A 17,360-nucleotide genomic window follows, 5' to 3' on the forward strand; every position below is an offset into this window, starting at 1 on the left:
TGTTTGTCATCAGCGACGCCTCATCGCTGTTGGACAGGTCAGTCATCATGAAGTTTTCATCGTTCACGCGCTGACATCAGCTCAAGTTCAGGTGGCGCTGGGCAATCTTCCTTTTACCAAAGACTGTGTTGGTCATTGCGGCAAGATTCAGAAAATTTGTAACTGCAAAAGCCTTCGCCAAATGTTTATTGCATGTCCGCCTCTGAACGAACAACAGATGGCTCTCTCACTGGAAAGTGAAAATATCGCTTACGAGACTATGCTGCCGAGTCTACGTAGCTTAACATCTCTTACCCTTTGCCCTTTGATTAATAATGTTGTCACTCACTCGCTCACTCACCCCACCCAATTAACTTTTACCTTTGCAGATCTTGTCTGGCCCTATCACCTCTATGTCATCTCTGCCACGCAAGCGAATCTACATATATTTCTTTTTAGTATGTTGCCGTTTTGTTATTCAATGGAAAAAAGTTTTGGATGACCCCTTCCGAAAGTTTGGCTTGACTCTTTCAGTGATATTTTTCTTTGGTGCTAACAAACAGTTTTAGCCAGAGCAACCTTTAATCATTGACGCCTTCAGCAATTTTCCGTGCGAGACAAGAATTGCATGCAAAGAGTCTTTTTTTTTAGTATTCTTTTCGTCAAAATTTATATTTTCTTGAACCCTCATGGCTCCCGATTCCTTGCTGATGCCCCAGAGTGCGTTACATATTTCACTGAAGAACAAACAAACAACAACCCACCTCGTGGGCACGTGCCACTGCTGTCAAGCAACAGTAAGAAGAGAAAAACGAGGGTGTCAGTCGCTGCTTCGACAATGATTCGCAACGCCTTGCAGCAACCATTGTTTTGAGTGAAAAGAGGCCACGCTGAAACCGGCTGCGGCCGAGCATTCACTCCCAGCAGCGCAGCCGCCAATCCCGCCATAGAAGCTCGGTAAGTTCTCGACAGGACAGGCGCCGAGCGTGTCTGCGTTCCAGCGAAATACTATGACGCCAGCGGACACTTTCAGAGCTGGCGCGAGTCACACGGTGGTCGTTTCTGTCGTTGCCGTGCGCGAGCACATCGCGACCTACGAGGTAACGATGCCGTGGGATGTCGCGGGTCCACGACAGCAATGGCGGATAGGCGTGCCCTCCAGGCTGCCCGTCTCGGACTGTAGAGCATGCGCGTATAGCGTTGGGTGGTTAGTAAGGCCTGTAAGTTAAAGGTGCCCTTTACTTTCGATACGAAAGGATATGAAAAAATTGCACGAACAATTTTAACAAATGACGTTTCGTAATCACTACGCTATGTTTTATACTACAGGACAAAGGTCTCTCCATCCGACCGAGCCCATCCGATGTCTGCGAATTTCCTAATCTCGCCACTGCGCGTTATAGTCAGCGGACCCGTTTCCTTTCACGTGGCACAAATTCGGTTACTGTGTACAACACGCGGCGCTTACCTATTCTATGTAACATACGTGACCTGAATAACTACACTTCTCTTAATCCAGACTACAAATATTCATCTGACTAATATTTTCATATAATACACAATGCCGCCTTCATATCCTTAAAGAGATGGACAACCACTTTTTGTGTTATCATTTTTTCGTGCAACAAGAACCTTATAAATACCAGTCAGAGTATGCACTTCTACAGTGGTAACGCGGAAAACGTCGTGGAACAATTTTCAACCGAACTTTTCGATCTGCAGTTACGGCAAAATTAGTCGGTGGCATTTTGTATCCCACAAGCAGACCACAGGACTCGAGTACTCGCATCCCGCGCGCCTACGAAAGCACTCATGTGGGCCGCCATGCTATGAGGGACGCCAACGCTCGGCTCTGCCATTCCACTCGTTGCCGCGAAGAAAGCGCCGCTCGTTAGAGTGGCCATTTTTTAGCTTGGAATACACCTGGAATAAAGCGCTAACGCCTATGTAATATAAAGATTGCTATTATGAACAGTAAATATTGTGCTCTTAATAACAGCCGACTTAACGCACAATAATCTGATTGCGCACATCGCAAGTACCAAGGTTTCGACGCCCATTCACGCCATATACCGTTCTTCGCGAATTTCGGTGCTAATTTAAAATTATAATTCCTACTTAAATCGCAAACAGCATTCTCGATTCTATCACCATAAATTATGGTCTTTTCATATTCGTACCACTAAAACATATGATAAACGCCCAGAAAACTTTTGCGCTTGCTGATTTCTGTTTAATCCCCGCTTTCGGAAAAGTTAACCTAGCTGAATGCGGGTAAACACAATGTATTTGGCTTTCAATGACGGCACTCGCCTTAACGATAGATACTTAACTTTCCCGATCCCGTAATTTTGTATAATAACGCTTGAAGCAACTTTGGATCAGGCTGCATGTCATTCGAGCAAGTACTCGTTTACATTTTGCTAATTTCTTTAGAAAAGATGCTACTGTGGGAATAAAGATATAAACGAAATAGAGTAACATGCACAGTAATGTTCAACACATTTAAACTCATTCGTATCAGTTTATGCGCAATCTAGGCAGGCGAGTGGTTGCAATTATCATCGTTTTTGAGCCAGACAAGACAAATGATTCGCTTGTTATGCACTGAACGCCCATTTCATGGAAACGATAGCACGTTATGATGTAGGCTACGCAGCAATAAGTTGCGAATTTTTGATGAATGGTATTCAGTGCGCTGAGACAGGAAGAAGTTACGGACAAATAGTCGGATCAAGGGCGCCGCCATTTTTAAGGCACGACTACTCGTAAGCACGCAGCTGACAGGAACGTGCCCTTCTGTGTGCGATATGGCACAGGTTAACGCTTCTGTGCAGAGAGAAACGCGTGCAAGCTGACTTTTCGCTTTTATCAGATAAAGTCATACACAGGACAGTATCAATTTATTTTATTTAAATTCCGGAGAGGGCAGGACGTCTTAAATAAATCTATAAAATATGGTACTGAGCGTCATTGCACAGATTAAAGAGTATAGCACAGTGCAGCTACACAATAATATACCATAGCTTAAAACTTGCAACGGCGTATGAGCACTGAAAAAGAACACGCGAACAAATAGCACATTGTCACGTATTTAAGCTCCCTAACTCCTTCGTCATTAGAGCTCGCGCCGCCTTGAGTATACTGCTTTTCAGGAAAAATGCTGAACCTAAAAATGCCTTCGATTCTTAGTACACTGCCGTGATTTCTCAGGTCCCAAATCGAAGAAGGAAAAAAAAAATAGCGCTTACCTATAAAAAAAGTGACCGTTTACGGAGAACATAACAGTAGAGCGGTGGTGTTTACTCGCTAAAGTAATTTCCATGAAACGCGATCGTAGCGATGATTTGGTCCCTTATTTGGTCCCTTATGAAAGGGTAATCGCATCACCGTGGATTTAAGTGTGTACCCAAGCCATAGGAATGCAATTAAATGTATAAAGAAAACAAAAACGTTGCAGTGGGTGGCGTGAACTTAAACTAGATGTCCTGTCGTTTCGTTTACCATAGCTATATCGCGCAGGGCATGAAAGGTGCAAGAACAAAACACTGTCGAAAAGAGCGAAAACACACGAACCTTCTCTTACACAAACCGCTTTTTGCTTGCACAGTTTGCGCCGTGCTTCACAGCACACTCAAACTTCCAGTTCACTGAATCGTCCTTGCGAACCAGAACGAACGTCTTTCAAGAACACCTTAGGTTGCCCCGAGCATATAACCATGCAGTCTGCGCTGATTATCGCTGAAAGCTCTGAAAGCTCTTAACACAGCGATCAAGGATTCCGTGTCCAACGCTTCTGGAAAGATACCACGCAGCATTTCGTGCCGCAGGTCTGAGTTCGTGCAGCACGGTACAGGTGCGGCGCAGAGAAGCACTCGAGTGGTGCACAGTGTAGCAAAGAGAACGGTGCTGGATCGCAGCCAAGGCATTTGTCAGGCACTGCTTGGGCGCAAAGCAGGCCACGTATAGACAGGAGTGCCACAAGTGTACCTTCACTGAACGTGTTATACGTTGTAATATTTTCTTTCTTGCCACTCCGCGGCGCGCAACATGGAGCAGAAGAGAGCAGCGCGGTAATCTGTGTGGGGCACGCACTTCAATCTAACTGCATCAGGCACGAAGACGCCCTCCGGACAGTTGACAATTTAGAATCTGAAAATTTGGAATTGTGGGTAATGAAGATTGCGCGTACACACGTACCATTGCACGTTGGATTAGAGACACAGCCATAATATGTATACACGCAGTTCACGTTTTCGAACTGGGTAAACCCGTATAAACAGCGACGGCCCATATTGATTTGTATAGTGATCTCGTATTATGGAAACGCGTACTGCATCATTGCGCCTTTACAGTCTCAATGCAAGGAAGACGAGGCGAGAGAAAAGTCGTGATCCGGATGCCACGCAAGCAGCAGCAGCAGCAGCCCGGGGCCACCACGGCCACCAGCGAGCGCGTGGTGATGCCCAGAAAAAGCTTCGTGGTCGGCCTGGGGGTCACCACCGTCGTTTCGCTCAACTGTTTCTTGTGCGTGATGGTGGCTCGCAAGGCGTTTCTGCTGCCTTCCTTCGCCGTGCAAGACGCCGAAGACGGCGATGGGCCGGAGCATTCGGGTGCCGCCCGCACCGGCGAAGGAGCTCACCACCGCACTGCACCCGTGTTCCATGCGGCGGCCGCGCACCGAGCGTCTACGGCCTCGGATGGCAGGGGGTCACGAGCAACCGCGGCTGGGCCAACCCTCTGCTCGACGACGGCTATGTGCGAGCGCCTGGAGGCCTACCTGGGCGACACGTTGGACCGCGACAAGGACCCGTGCGACGACTTCTACGGATACGTCTGCTCCCGTCGACGCGGCCGCGTCGAGGCACCCCTTCCTGTGCAGGTGAGAAACGCCGAGGTCGCTTGACACCAGCACAATGTGTAACTTTTGAAAACACAGAGGAGGGTGCGACCATCCCGGAAAAGCGTTGATCCATCTTGCAGGTTTCCGCGATTCGGCATGCTTGACTCCATTCTCTCTGTCGCCATGTCATTGCCTTCCTGGCGCATCGAGCCATAATAAGCCTTTCTGCGACGGCTATTCACGTATAAAAACACCGTAAAGAAGGCGATGGAGAGTCACGGAAGGTGCACCGCATCAGTGAGAGAGAGAGAGAACGATACGGCCGATATATGTTAACAGAGGTTCACCGCATGAAGACTATAGGTGCGCTAATGTCAGTCAGCTTGTAATATACCTTAAAAAAGATGGGACGCTCTTTCACACCACATATCACAAGGGGACATGGCCAGAAAGGTGATGTGACCACTCAAAACGGGTACTGAAGGTATAACTGAGCTCAAAGATGATATTCGTGGATCTCCCATTCTATAGACATTGAGTCATTCCTCAAGCCTTGCGCTTCCCGCTAAAGAAACGCTTAGTACACTCTACTGAGAAACGACGATGAAGTCTCCCCGTGAGCTAGTTTATACACGCACAGTTGAGCATGTGCAATATGACGAATTTGAGGAGGAGTTCTGTTCTTAAACATGCCAATTTGCGGCCTGAAAAATTTGCTTTAACACTGTCGAATGTTTCACCTTAGCAGACTGAAACGCAATTTCGAAGAAACACATCCTTCCTTTGTACAGCAAAAGTCGATGGAATAGCAGTTTGTGTATTCAGCTAAAGGGGGCGCCATAAATACTGCCACAAGGGTCATGTCTAATAATTTGGTTGAGAATAAAAAAATCTCAAAATATTTTTCGAAGGGCATTTACCCGATCTATTGGAATGCAACACAAGACATTTTATTGAAGTCGAGGTTTTCACGGAAGCCCGTTTGGTCGGGAGTCATCATGAAGAAGGGTAAAAAGAAGGACACCGACCACTGAATGAACACAAGTAAAGATGTTTCGCCTCCCCTGACGGGAGCCTCGTTCACAATGAAATCAAGGACGGGTGAAACAATGTTTACATGGCTTAAATATATGACGTAAGCAGCGCGTGTACATGGGGGGGAGGGTTCCGTCATTCCGGTTGAGTGTGCTATCTGTCATTTGGATTAGGAGGGATTCCAAGCGGTGTCTTCACGTCAAATTTCTTTCTTTTTCTAATATCTTGGCGTTATCCCAATCAATCCTGTGGCCCAAGTCATCTGCATGTTCTGCCAAGGCGTTTGATGCAACTTTTTTCTTTTTGACATCGTTGACATGCTGCTTCAACCACTGTTCCAGATTGCCTGTCTCGTCGATATATACGCAGTTATATATATACGATATATATATATATATATATGATATATACGATATATAAACATTTTATTCAATGTATCCGCTCTTGGCTTTCATCACGGCCTTTAAACATTATGAGTACTCTTCGATAACGGTCCACAAGCTATCCCTAAAGGAATTGCTCCCTCTAGCGATGCTTTCCGGGACACCATGCTTGTGTGCTGATGGTTGCGCGGTCCTACCCTTCCTGGGCCCACACACACAGGTTCCGTGGGTTTGGGTCAAGGTAGTCCGTCGGCCAGCTGGAATGAAGTCGGCCGTGAGAGCGCGACACCACTGCTGTGGTGTTGATTTGCTTTTCGATTGTTGTGTTGGGGTGCCGTCCTGCTGCAAAGTGCAAGACCACAAGCCGAGGCAGGACTGGGACCAGGGCAGCCAATGATGCTCTAGAAGATCTTTAAGTATGCGTGAGTGTCGATCTTTGCACCTTCTGTCACGAATACAAGAGGAATGCGGCCAGTGGTGGTAACCCCAGCTCAAAACATGACAGACGCCGCATACGAGTTTCGAAAAATTCGTCCTATTGGCTGCAGCTCTGACGTTGGAACAAACACGCGAGAGTTCCGAGTGTTGTGACGGGCCTCCACTGAGAAAATTCTTCTATCCGTGTCGACAGTTGTCAATTCTTCCCCATTTGCGGCTCGTGTCAATGGCAGCGGGCATTATTTCCCATCTGTCCTTCCTCTGCCCCTCAGTGAGTCCATGTCTTAGCTAGAACTTGTGGAGAAACACCTTGGGGTTCCTTGTCGCGGCTCTTGTAATTGTTGTCGCGGACACATTCAGCTCCAAAGAGAATCATGTTTCTCATTGGCTGTTGACTTCCTTCTTCACAATTACTTAAAGGTGAGAAGTGGCCACAGAGGCAGGACTACTACTGCTGGTCAAGTCCTTAGGTGTGACAAGTGTGGGAACCTAGTGGAAATTCTTGTGGAGAAACTATAGACTTTTGAAGGTTTCGGAAAAAAGTGGTTTCCCGCCTTGTTCAGTGACGAGATTGCGGGTCGATGTGGTCTAGGACCTACCATTTTCCGAAAAATAAAGAAATTACCCCGAAAGACGGTCGAATATATAGAAGAAAGATGGAAGAAATGTTTGAAGAATCGATGTGGAGAAATGTTAAAACATTACAAATGCAATTACCGGTCAAAGTGACTAATTATGGCGCACCCTGTAGACTAGGCAATGTTAGTACATCGAACCTGGCATTGCAAACACCGCGGCGTTGTGGTGTAATCCCAAGCATGGATGTGCAGTCGCAGGGATCCGGTGGTCTTCTGTACGGCATTCAGAGGGCACTTTCTCACTACGTGGCGAGTCACGAGCAGGCCTACCAGGACTTTCCCGGCGTTTTCTTAAACAAGGCCGCGTACTTTCTGCCTAACTGCACCTCGACCTACAGCCGCAACCGGCTCGGGTGGGAGCCCTGGCAGGACGTGCTCAAAATGGCGGACCTGCAAGACTGGCCCCACCGGCATGGCCTGTCGCTGGGGTACTCCAGGGTGTCTGACACGGCGGCCAAGATCGACGCACTCCTCGGGGTGTTCCCCTTCGTGCAGGTATTGTCCATTCCTGTACGTAAACCAGACCGACGGGGCAATGCAGTTTCTCACCCAGTGGCCGACCTGCTGGCGCCAGCGCTTTCACCAGTGGACTCCATTTACGCGCAGCTTGGCAGTCGATGCGAAGGTGAAAGAGGTTATCAGACGTTGCTTTTTCGCTTTTTCATTTTTCGTGTGCAGCAGGCTCAGTAGTAATCATAACGACGATTGCGGCAACTTTTGGAATGTATCCCAGCTCACTCTCGAGGATGACCACAGTGTTCTGACATTTTTGTGGCGCTGTCATGCGAGTCACACTTCTTTGTGACAGTAGAGTTATTATGGAAAAGCCTGGGCACGTCGAGGCGCGGTCACAGCAGCACTGCGCGAGAATGAAGGCGAAAAGTAATCGACGGACATAACATGATAAGGAGTATATTGATCCTCTAAAAAGATGTAAAATATTTTACAACGTAATATAAGGTGAATTAAAGCTCCAAAGTAATATAATGTAAACAAAGATAACCGCTCGTGACAACCAGGCCACTCTCCTAACCCGCTTCTCGACAGGTCCGTGTGAAGAGCGAATACGAACGCTGCTGCGCGGTTCAGTTGGACGTCCCGAGCACGGTGTTCAAGCGTCACGCCCTGTGGCACGCCCGGGACCCGGCGCCCAACTACACAGACACAGTGTTCGGCGCCCTGACGCTGCTAGGGTACGTGCCAGGCAGCGAAGAGTTGGCCAGAGACGTCGCGGTGCTCGAGACGCGCCTCGAGAACGCGCTCGACCTGCGCGGTGGCCCGTCGTTCGGCGGGAACAGGCCCAGGGCCCCCGGCGAGCTCCCCGTCAGTCGCCGCAGCTGGCACTGGCGGTCGTACCTCGAGACCCTGCTCGCCGGCACCGCCAGCGACGCACGGAACGGCACGTCCAAAGGTGCGCTGCTGGACACTACCACGAAGGCCGTTACGCTCTTTGACGTTTAACTAAAAGCGCCCTCAGCATCATCATCTAGCGTTAAACGTTGCCAGGTTCAGATTCCAATGGCGGCCTGTCCGGTGCAGCGGTGACATAGAGGTAGAAGCATCCGCCTCTCGTGCAAGAGGACCGTGGTTCGAATCCTGGTGCCGCGCAATTTTCCACCGGATTAAAAAGAAAGCAATCCGCGTGGTGATAAAATTGCACAAATAGACCTGGAGTGCGGCCTGATCCCGGTGACCAGAACCCGTAACGCACTCCCTCACCAGAGCAGGATTAGCCACCCTGGGGCAGTACTTGGCCACAACCTCCTTATGACTACAACAATCAAACCCCTTAGCATGGCTCAGTCAACATATATATATATATATATATATATATATATATATATATATATATATATATATATATATATATATATATATATATATATATTGCTACGGCATGAGCCGGGCGAGAAGAACAGGAGGAAGACGTGAGCTGGCGCAGCCTCGGGACGCCATCTCGACTTCACCATCAACCTCGTCCTTTAAATAAAGCCGGTTCAACATTACCCGTAACAGTTTTGTGGTGGAGGTTCAACATTAACCGTAACACTATTTTCTTATTATTTATGAATACTGCGATCTTGTACACAAGATCATAGCAGGTGGGAAACATTGTGTTAAGATACAGAATTACAGACACAAAGAGAACAAAATTGCACATAGGAATTCAACAAGAGGCTATATATATATATATAGCCATTGATAACCACTGTGTATTATTATAAATTATTTAGGTAGCAGTTATTTTTGTCGCTTCTCGAGTTTCTTTTCTTACTTCGTCGTTGTCCGCACTGTTATATCTTGCAGCCGGCTATTTACTATAGCATGTCCCCTATACGCCGCTCGGTCTTGTCCCACTGGTCTTGATCAGGGCGCCTCCCATGCAAATGACGCAAACATCGCTGCGGTCCTGCACAGGTGGCAGCAGTTCGCGTCCGGCCGTGGCCAGCGTCGAGGTGTGGGCGAGCGAGTACTTGCAGGACCTGGCCGAGGTCATGGAGAACAGCTCGCGCACGGCTCTCTTCAACTACGTCGGCTACCGGCTCATGGTGCACCTGTCGCCGCTGCTGCCGGACGACGCAGCGTTCTTGGTGCCGCTCAGCCACGAACATGCGGTGCACGGTGGCTCGGATCGCTTACAGGTGCGCGCCACCGTAAACCTCTCGTCGAAGCCTTATCCGCGAAAGCTCACGCCTCCTCCATTGATGTGGGCCACGTGAATTCGTAAGAACAGTGCGGAAAAGACAGACGCACATTTCTTCTGCATTAACAGCGTCTAGCGAGGTGCGATCACTTTTGCTAGGCCAGATGGTAGGGGGAGGCGCAGGCGTTTGTCAGAAAATAAAGGGCCAATATGTGCCGCAGCAATACATATTACAGTCACGTGTGTTTCGTTTTCCGCCAGTTCGAGCACGTGCTCCGCCTTTTGCACATTTCGTTTTCCACTTGAGAACGACACGTGCCTTTGAAAGGAGAAAAAAATGTTTATTCTTAGCACAGAAATTTTGTGAGAAAGCGTGCAAATTACGCCGTCGTTAATGGCAAGTGCCAGACGGCAGCCAATGGAAATCAGCTTAGATGTGACCACTCGTCGCCTGTCAATCGCATGCGAAGGAGTTTAACACAGGAAGTAAAATATAAGAACGAAGGGATCCAGCTCCGACGCTAGTGATTCTCGAGCTCAAGATGATTATGCATATCTTCTAATATTATCAAGCTGTCACGAATTTCCTATCACTACCCACTGGAAAGTTCTAATGTGGCTTAGGATTCCATTGCGCGGAGAAGTCGTTAAACAATAAATTAATGCGCAGGTGCATAAAAAATCAACCATGACGCGCACACGCACGCGCTCGTGTGCGTCAACGGTTCAAAAGGAAAAAAAAAGAGAGAATCGTGTTCGTGGTTGTCATATAAGTGTTATATAGGATGTCCAAGCTGACATTGTTAGCCAAGCTGTTCAACGAAAAAAAAAATATTAAAAGAAGCACGGTGCAAGATCCGACCTTAAGAATTTCGGTGATTGGTCGTCAGACATCTGACAGAACACCGTAGGTTTTTTAACTGTCTTTAACCATGCCTTAAAATTATTTTTTCTTTGACCAGTTCGGCTAAAGTTAGCTTGGACATACGGTACAATAAGGGAAACCAAAGCGCCTACCCAACGATTGCACCGTCCCCCAGTACAATACAATCTCCAAGCGTGCATCGCAGGCGTGCGGTCGCCTCCTCGAACGACTGTTCCCGTTCGGGACGCGCACATTCCTGCGCATGGTTCTGAGCGCCCAGGATCCGACGCACCGCCCGAGTCAGACGGAGGCCTTCATGGAGGAAGCATTCAACGACACGAGGCGCCTGCTCGCCGAGCGGGTCATGTTCGCCCACTGGTTCAACCCCGTCGAGCGCGTCATAGCGCGAGAGAAACTGGCCGACGCGCAGTTTGCGTTCATGGGCGCGGTGCGAGACCTGAACGTGCCCACGGCCTACTACGACCCGAACGGGCCCTACTTCGACGGCACCCGGCTCGTGCGCAGCTACGTCGAGATGCAGGCGCACACACGCCGCATCTACTACAGACCGATGACTGTGGGACGCGTGGACTGGGATTTCGACAACAGGTGCGGCAGCGAATTGTGTCGCGAAACAGCTGATGTAGGCGTCGGACGTCGCTTGACGAAAAGTCATTCCGAACCACAACCACGCAAGCCTTCCGCGTGGCGCAGACACGTTACTGAACTAATTGAATTCCTCAAAGTAAAATACGTCGGAAAAATCGTAAAGTACGGCATAAGCACAACCTACAGACATGATAGCGTCGGAGTTTATTTTGAATATACCAGAAAACATAAACACAAACCCCTTTTCCGAGCGGCGCGGCCCGCTCGGTTCCTTGCAGCACCAGCATCGCGCTCGGCTCCGCGCATCAGCAGGAAAGCTGCGGTTGCCGGGACGCGTGACAAGCAGTCAGGGATCTTTGAAACCTATCGCGTTCCACTTTTAAAGGCGAAGGTCAAGCGTCCTCCAAATTTTTTAAATATCATCCACTTCCCTCGCCATGTTTGTCCCAGAACTTCTCTTAACCGGAAAACACGACGCGAAAGGAAAACGCGCACAAGTTAGTGAAACAGTGGACGTCTACATGACACTGTCGATAAACGCTTCCTTAATTTTTCTTTGTTTTCGCTTCGAGCTATGCTCACCGATGCATCGGTACCAAATAAGTTCAGTAGAACGTAACAGAAATTGCCGGACGTAGTTCTTTGGGCTTGCTAACCCTTTTACTGCCACTCCCGAGTACATTCGTTTTGTATTTTCAGTGCATTTCTTGCCTCTCCAGAAGCAAGCCACGCAAAAAATTAACATTGCGCAGCCATTGTACCATCTATGTGGAAGCCATCTAAGAAAATGTGCAAATAACGCCACCTGCCAGTTATATAAAACATGGCAGTTACATTTCTGATAGCAGGTGGGGCTAATTTCTCAGTGCTCTGTCTCGGCAGACGGGCCTTGGCAAACCAGTGCGGCAGGTCCGTCTGCACTTTTATAGAGAAGGAGAATTGTTAACCGTTGACCAATTCTGCATTGGAAGAAAGCAACGATGAAGTACCAGCTCCTAGGTAGCATCAAATGTTCGTGGTACCAACGTGCGCAAGAGAGAGAGAGAGAGAGAGGAAAAGCCCAGCATGGGCTAACAAGTGGGTAGAATACCAGACATTCAAGGGGTTAGAGTGCAACAGTCCAAAAAGAACTTAAGGGGACACTAAAGAGAGAAATGATCTTTAGTTGTATCAGTGATTATCCTTGCGCAATACCAGAGAAAGCCACTCTTACCGGGAAAAGACGCTTGGTGCGCCAGAAAAAGACCTAACACAAAAGACAGGTGGCGATGCTGCCTCGGAATTTTCGCACCAGATCGTCCTGACGTCATAAATTTTGACACGATCTGCTCCGGCCTGTATCTAAATTTTGATCGGTAGAAATAGACTACGCTGTTGCATTCTGAAAGGGCCGAATACTGAACTTAGGAAGTTTCAAGAACTTTACTGAACTACAACGGCCGAAATGCGAATAGTTGCAATCCAATCCTTGGCGTCACACTGACGAACCAGCGCTGCAGGGTTTCGGCATAAAATTTAAAAGTAATACTTTGACCGTCATTTTCTCTTATGATAATCAACATACTACCGCGAAATCAACGAAGGTAGAGTTCTGTAAAAATACCTCATCAATGTAAACTGATTCAGTGTTTCTGTTTATTGTCCTCTGAATCTACGCGTAAGCTGCCAGCATAGAGAAGGCGATCGCTGCCACGATGCCGGTTATGAGCAAACGGCCTCAATGCTGTGCGGCTGATCGCAGTATTTTATCGTTGCTTTCCTACATTGGCCAGCCTCTTCTCAAAGCACCGATGACAGGAAAACGAGATAGAAAACGCCATCACATCAGTGCAGCACGACTAGAGCTGACCGAAACAAGAATACGATTTCTGTCACACTGCTTGACGGCTTAGAAAGTTTGCGCAGGAAAAGTTTGCCGGTATATGCGTGCATTGGAATCCATGGTGCCGCCCCGTCTTGAATAAAACACATACCCACGCTACACTGGCGAAAATAAATGCAGGTACCACGTGAGCAGTCTGCGCCCGGGCTACGAATTTGTTCAGGGTCGCAACCTGCTGTTCGTGCCGTACGGGGTGCTCGGCCTAGCGCGGGGCGCAACGGGGGAGCTGGGCGCGGCGCTCGAGCCGGCGGTGGCGCCGTTCCTGCTGCGGGGCCTGCTCGAGGCGGTGGACGAGCGCGGCGCCGGGGTCGACCACCGGCGCCGCACCCGGAACTGGTGGAGCAGGACGGCCCGCAAGAGCTTCGGTGCCGTCAAGGAGTGCTTCTTCGGCGAGTACAAGGCGGCCATGCAGACGATACTGGGCAAGGCAAGTGTGCGCGTACATGAACGGAAAAGCCGCCCAATAGCACTGGTATTTCGAGGAAACACGAGAAGTCGTTTGCAAATGTGAGGCAACTTCATGGTAGTACAAGGGCGAAGTGGCCAGAGCAGTCATACGTTGCAGAAATCGTAAGGGGCTTCCCTTTCTTTCTTGCAGGTTAAGAGACAAAAATTAAATGTTTGCAGCTAGCTGAACTCCATTGTTGCGGCGCCGATAAAAGACGGCTGGGAGAAAAGCGAAATGGCAAGAATTAAGCACATCACTGTCAACGAACAAAGTCCACGTATAGCTTCCGCGCAAGTGGTACACGTAAAAGGTCTGGCCATGCACAAATGACATGTTAAGTGAATAGCGAGCAGCATTGGACACAAGAAACGGCATGCATTGCCCGAGCCCTTCCCGAGTACAACTTCGTTACAAATACATCAATTTCGATTTACACTTCGAACATTGAGTGTCTGGAACACACCTTGCAGAGAGCAAGCATGACGTAAGACCTCTATACAGCAACTTTTCTGTCCCGTGTAAGGTCCACATCGTGGTGTCTTCAGAAGGCGCCCTGGGCGTGGTAAGATAACCCCCGATAAACACGGCGCAAGCGAAAAGAGGCCCAGAGGGTCTGAGTCAAAGCGGTAGCTCCGAAACGTGCGCCGAGCCGCATAAACAGCGGACGTGATGTACTTCACCGTTCACGGGCTTTCGAAACGGAGGCGTCGAAAAGCGCGAAGCATGCGAATGCCGTTAACACCGTGCATGCCCGGGCGCGAGAAATTCTTCAGGTCTGCTACTTTGTGTTTATGCTTGCAGCTTTTCTCGAAGCGGAAGCACTGAATCACGCGCTGTTTGCGCACACAGGATAGCACTACTTACAAGTACGGCGCTCGACGACGGGGGTAAGGCTCAATCTGTTTATTTCGCACATGGAAGAATAAATCGCAACTATAGACGCGGTAAAATTCCTGAGGGTGAAAGTGCTATGAAATGAAGCAGCTGAAACATTTTATATTGACCGTTAACCAACGTAGCCTATTGTATGCTACTATACTTAGCTGGAATCTTCGCGGCAATGCCGAAAGCGAGTGGAGCCACGCGCAAGAAGAGCCCTGTGCTCCATGGCTAGAGCGAGTCTAGGTGACAGAGGCTAAATCAAGACAGACGTCAAATGCATGACAAATCTTAGCTTCAGGCAAAGTAGTGTAGACAGCGAAATGCTGCTAAATCAAGAGTGATCAAACATTCACCGATTTGACGTGAGGTTCGGATCATCTTTCGCCTTGAAACATCAAACATGAACTCGCCCGATTCGAGGCCTTGAATCGTGTTCACTGCGAAACAAGCTGATAACACTAAACAAACCAGGCTGCCTTTCCATTGGCGTTATTGAAATAAAAGCTAAATAAACAAATAAAGCTACTCCACTATTCTGCGTGTTTAGCATAGCCAATGGATATTTTCGTTTTGTTTCATCGCCACATTAATATGATTGGTATGATGACGTGGTCACTAGGATAACAATCATTCGCTTTCTTCAGCTGCATAAAGCCACTCATTTGGACATCGCAAGAAAATTCATACATATTTCTCTGCAGTAAACAAACGACGCGTCACTATGGAGTTTGTTTTACGTAACAAACCTGTACGAGATAATATTGGGCTACCGATTAAACTTGGTCATTCGTCACCTGGGCTTTTCAAGGTGCATCGAAATCTATATGTAAGTGGACGGAGTACTTCTGCATTCCTCCCTCCCGTCGGAATGCAGTAACCACGGCGGGGTTCCAACCCCAGTCCTCAAAATTGGCTGCAGAATGCCACAATTGTGTAGCGGGTGCCAAATGGCCCAGACCAACTGCCTCCGGGATCATAATCGCGCAAGCGTCACGGTGGCCACGCCCAGGCTAACTAATGTGCCTCTGCCGCGTCTCGCTGCAGGATGTGGACGTTGTGCAGGACATGAGCGCGCTAGTGGCCGAGAGCCTCCTGCTCGAGCCGCTGTACGCGCGCTACCTGCGTCGCCTGGCCATGGACGCGGGGGCGGCTCACGAGCGCCGCAGTCCCGTGGCCGGGCACACCTTCGAGCAGCTCTTCTACGTGCTGTACGCGACGGCGCAGTGCGAGCCCCGACCGGCTATCGAGCAGCGGCGGGTGTCGTTCGGCGAGGCGCCGGCCAGGGCGCGCGTCAACGTCGCCCTGCGCAACCACCGGCCGTTCGCCGCCGCCTTCGGCTGCCAGCGCGGTCACGACATGCGGCCGAAGAGAACGTGTCCCAGCTGGTAGTGGCAACATGGGGACTCGATCGGCGGCTACGCGAACCGAAGGGGTGTCCTCGTGGAAATCGGGTGTGCAAACTGGTGCTCTCGATTTTTTTAATGCTATTTTTTAAAGGTAATTCGCATATACCAGGACAGCTACGCTTAATGGAGACGGATGCAGCAAACAGCAGAGCGCGGGATGTCGCATACAACGCGAGTGTCTGATAAAAGTGACTGCACCAAAACACCAACAGCGGAACTGAAAGTCTAATATGCATGGCCGTCGTCACTTACCCAATGGGTAGTGAGAACATTACACTTCCTTACTTCTAGTTCTAGTTCTTATATTCTTATTCACTGTTTCTATTTGTCGAGCATCCAATGAAGCGAAGTGCGAGCGCAGTATATGGTTGTATTCGGAATAAGTGGGTATGACATAACGAATTAGTCTGTTCCTTACGCAAAATTTGGGCGCGTAAATTGGGCCGAGGCCATGCAAAACTACTAAAATAAATCGTTTTCGAGCATATTTGCAACGAAATTGTGCTATTGCAGCCCTAGCCGTCTATTAAGCCAGAAAGGATAAAACATATTCCGCACCGATGTATCCCGCCTCTTCTTTCATTATACGCGAGAGATTTCATCTGTCCAGGCACACAACTTCCTGAAAAACATATCTGCTGCCAGTAGGGTACTCACAGAAAGCAAGACACATTGACGGCGCACGGCGGTTACGACAGACGCTGTATTGGAAGGTTCCGAATTAATTTTGACCACCCGGGTGTTTTCAAGACACACTAAACAGAACAATGGATTAAGTTGAACTGGTAAATTATACTTCCAGAATATCAATAAGACCACCCTTAGTTACCGTGAAAGGAAACTTTGTGAACCAGAAAGACGCAAGACGCGGGTGGCGACGCCGCCTTCATGTTCCCGCACCAGCGCACCATGACGTCATGGGCTTTGGCGGCATCTACTCGGGTCTAGTTCATTTTTTTTATCGGTAAAACTGTGCTACATTGTATTCCAGAGGAGCCAACAACTGAACTTCGCAAATTCCGAGAACCTCTACTGTGCCACAACAGCCCGAATAAGAGAAAACGCTTCGAAATTCGTGACGTCACCCTGACATACCGGCACGAAATTCTACTAAAATATTACTAAAAGGAATAATGAAGGCCGCATTACGCCCTCATTATCCCTTTTAGTAACCTACATCTTTTCGTGAAACTAACGAAAATAGAGTATTTACATGATACAATGCCCTCCTAACTGATTTAGCGGTTGTGGAATGGAGTCCCTTTAAACGTGCCTTTCTGTTGATCGAGAAGATTGGACGAAGCTCAG

At 48.8% G+C, this 17,360-nt stretch overlaps 2 protein-coding genes across 4 annotated transcripts in view; one reads left to right on the top strand and one right to left on the bottom strand.

Moving 5' to 3' along the window:
- The window catches only part of LOC135910073 (pleckstrin homology-like domain family B member 1), a 540,261-nt gene that overhangs the window by 28,113 nt on the left and 494,788 nt on the right, over positions 1 to 17,360 (bottom strand). The window lies entirely within an intron of this gene.
- LOC135910072 (neprilysin-1-like) lies at positions 779 to 16,537 on the top strand. 2 transcript variants are annotated; one of them, XM_065442071.2, is made up of 8 exons: positions 779 to 936; positions 4,335 to 4,861; positions 7,509 to 7,811; positions 8,364 to 8,727; positions 9,735 to 9,958; positions 11,031 to 11,434; positions 13,437 to 13,743; positions 15,691 to 16,184. In XM_065442071.2, exons 2-8 carry the CDS (start codon positions 4,340 to 4,342, stop codon positions 16,033 to 16,035), a joined length of 2,469 nt encoding a protein of 822 aa, XP_065298143.1. In that variant the 5' UTR covers positions 779 to 936; positions 4,335 to 4,339; the 3' UTR covers positions 16,036 to 16,184. The 2 variants fall into 2 exon arrangements, with proteins under 2 accessions (XP_065298143.1, XP_065298144.1); XM_065442072.1 differs by lacking the exon at positions 11,031 to 11,434 and having other exon boundaries at positions 15,691 to 16,537.

The sequence above is a fragment of the Dermacentor albipictus genome, chromosome 4 (genome assembly GCF_038994185.2).
Source record: "Dermacentor albipictus isolate Rhodes 1998 colony chromosome 4, USDA_Dalb.pri_finalv2, whole genome shotgun sequence".
Classification (NCBI taxonomy): Eukaryota; Metazoa; Arthropoda; class Arachnida; order Ixodida; family Ixodidae; genus Dermacentor; species Dermacentor albipictus.

What these genes read in the sequence shown, in the direction of transcription:
- LOC135910072 (XM_065442071.2), top strand. Translation starts at nt 4,340, where the DNA reads ATGCAAGGAAGACGAGGCGAGAGAAAAGTCGTGATCCGGATGCCACGC. An exon ending in ACGGAACGGCACGTCCAAAG is followed by an intron (nt 8,728 to 9,734) that starts GTGCGCTGCTGG and finishes GGTCCTGCACAG; the next exon opens with GTGGCAGCAGTTCGCGTCCG. An exon ending in TGCAGACGATACTGGGCAAG is followed by an intron (nt 13,744 to 15,690) that starts GCAAGTGTGCGC and finishes GTCTCGCTGCAG; the next exon opens with GATGTGGACGTTGTGCAGGA.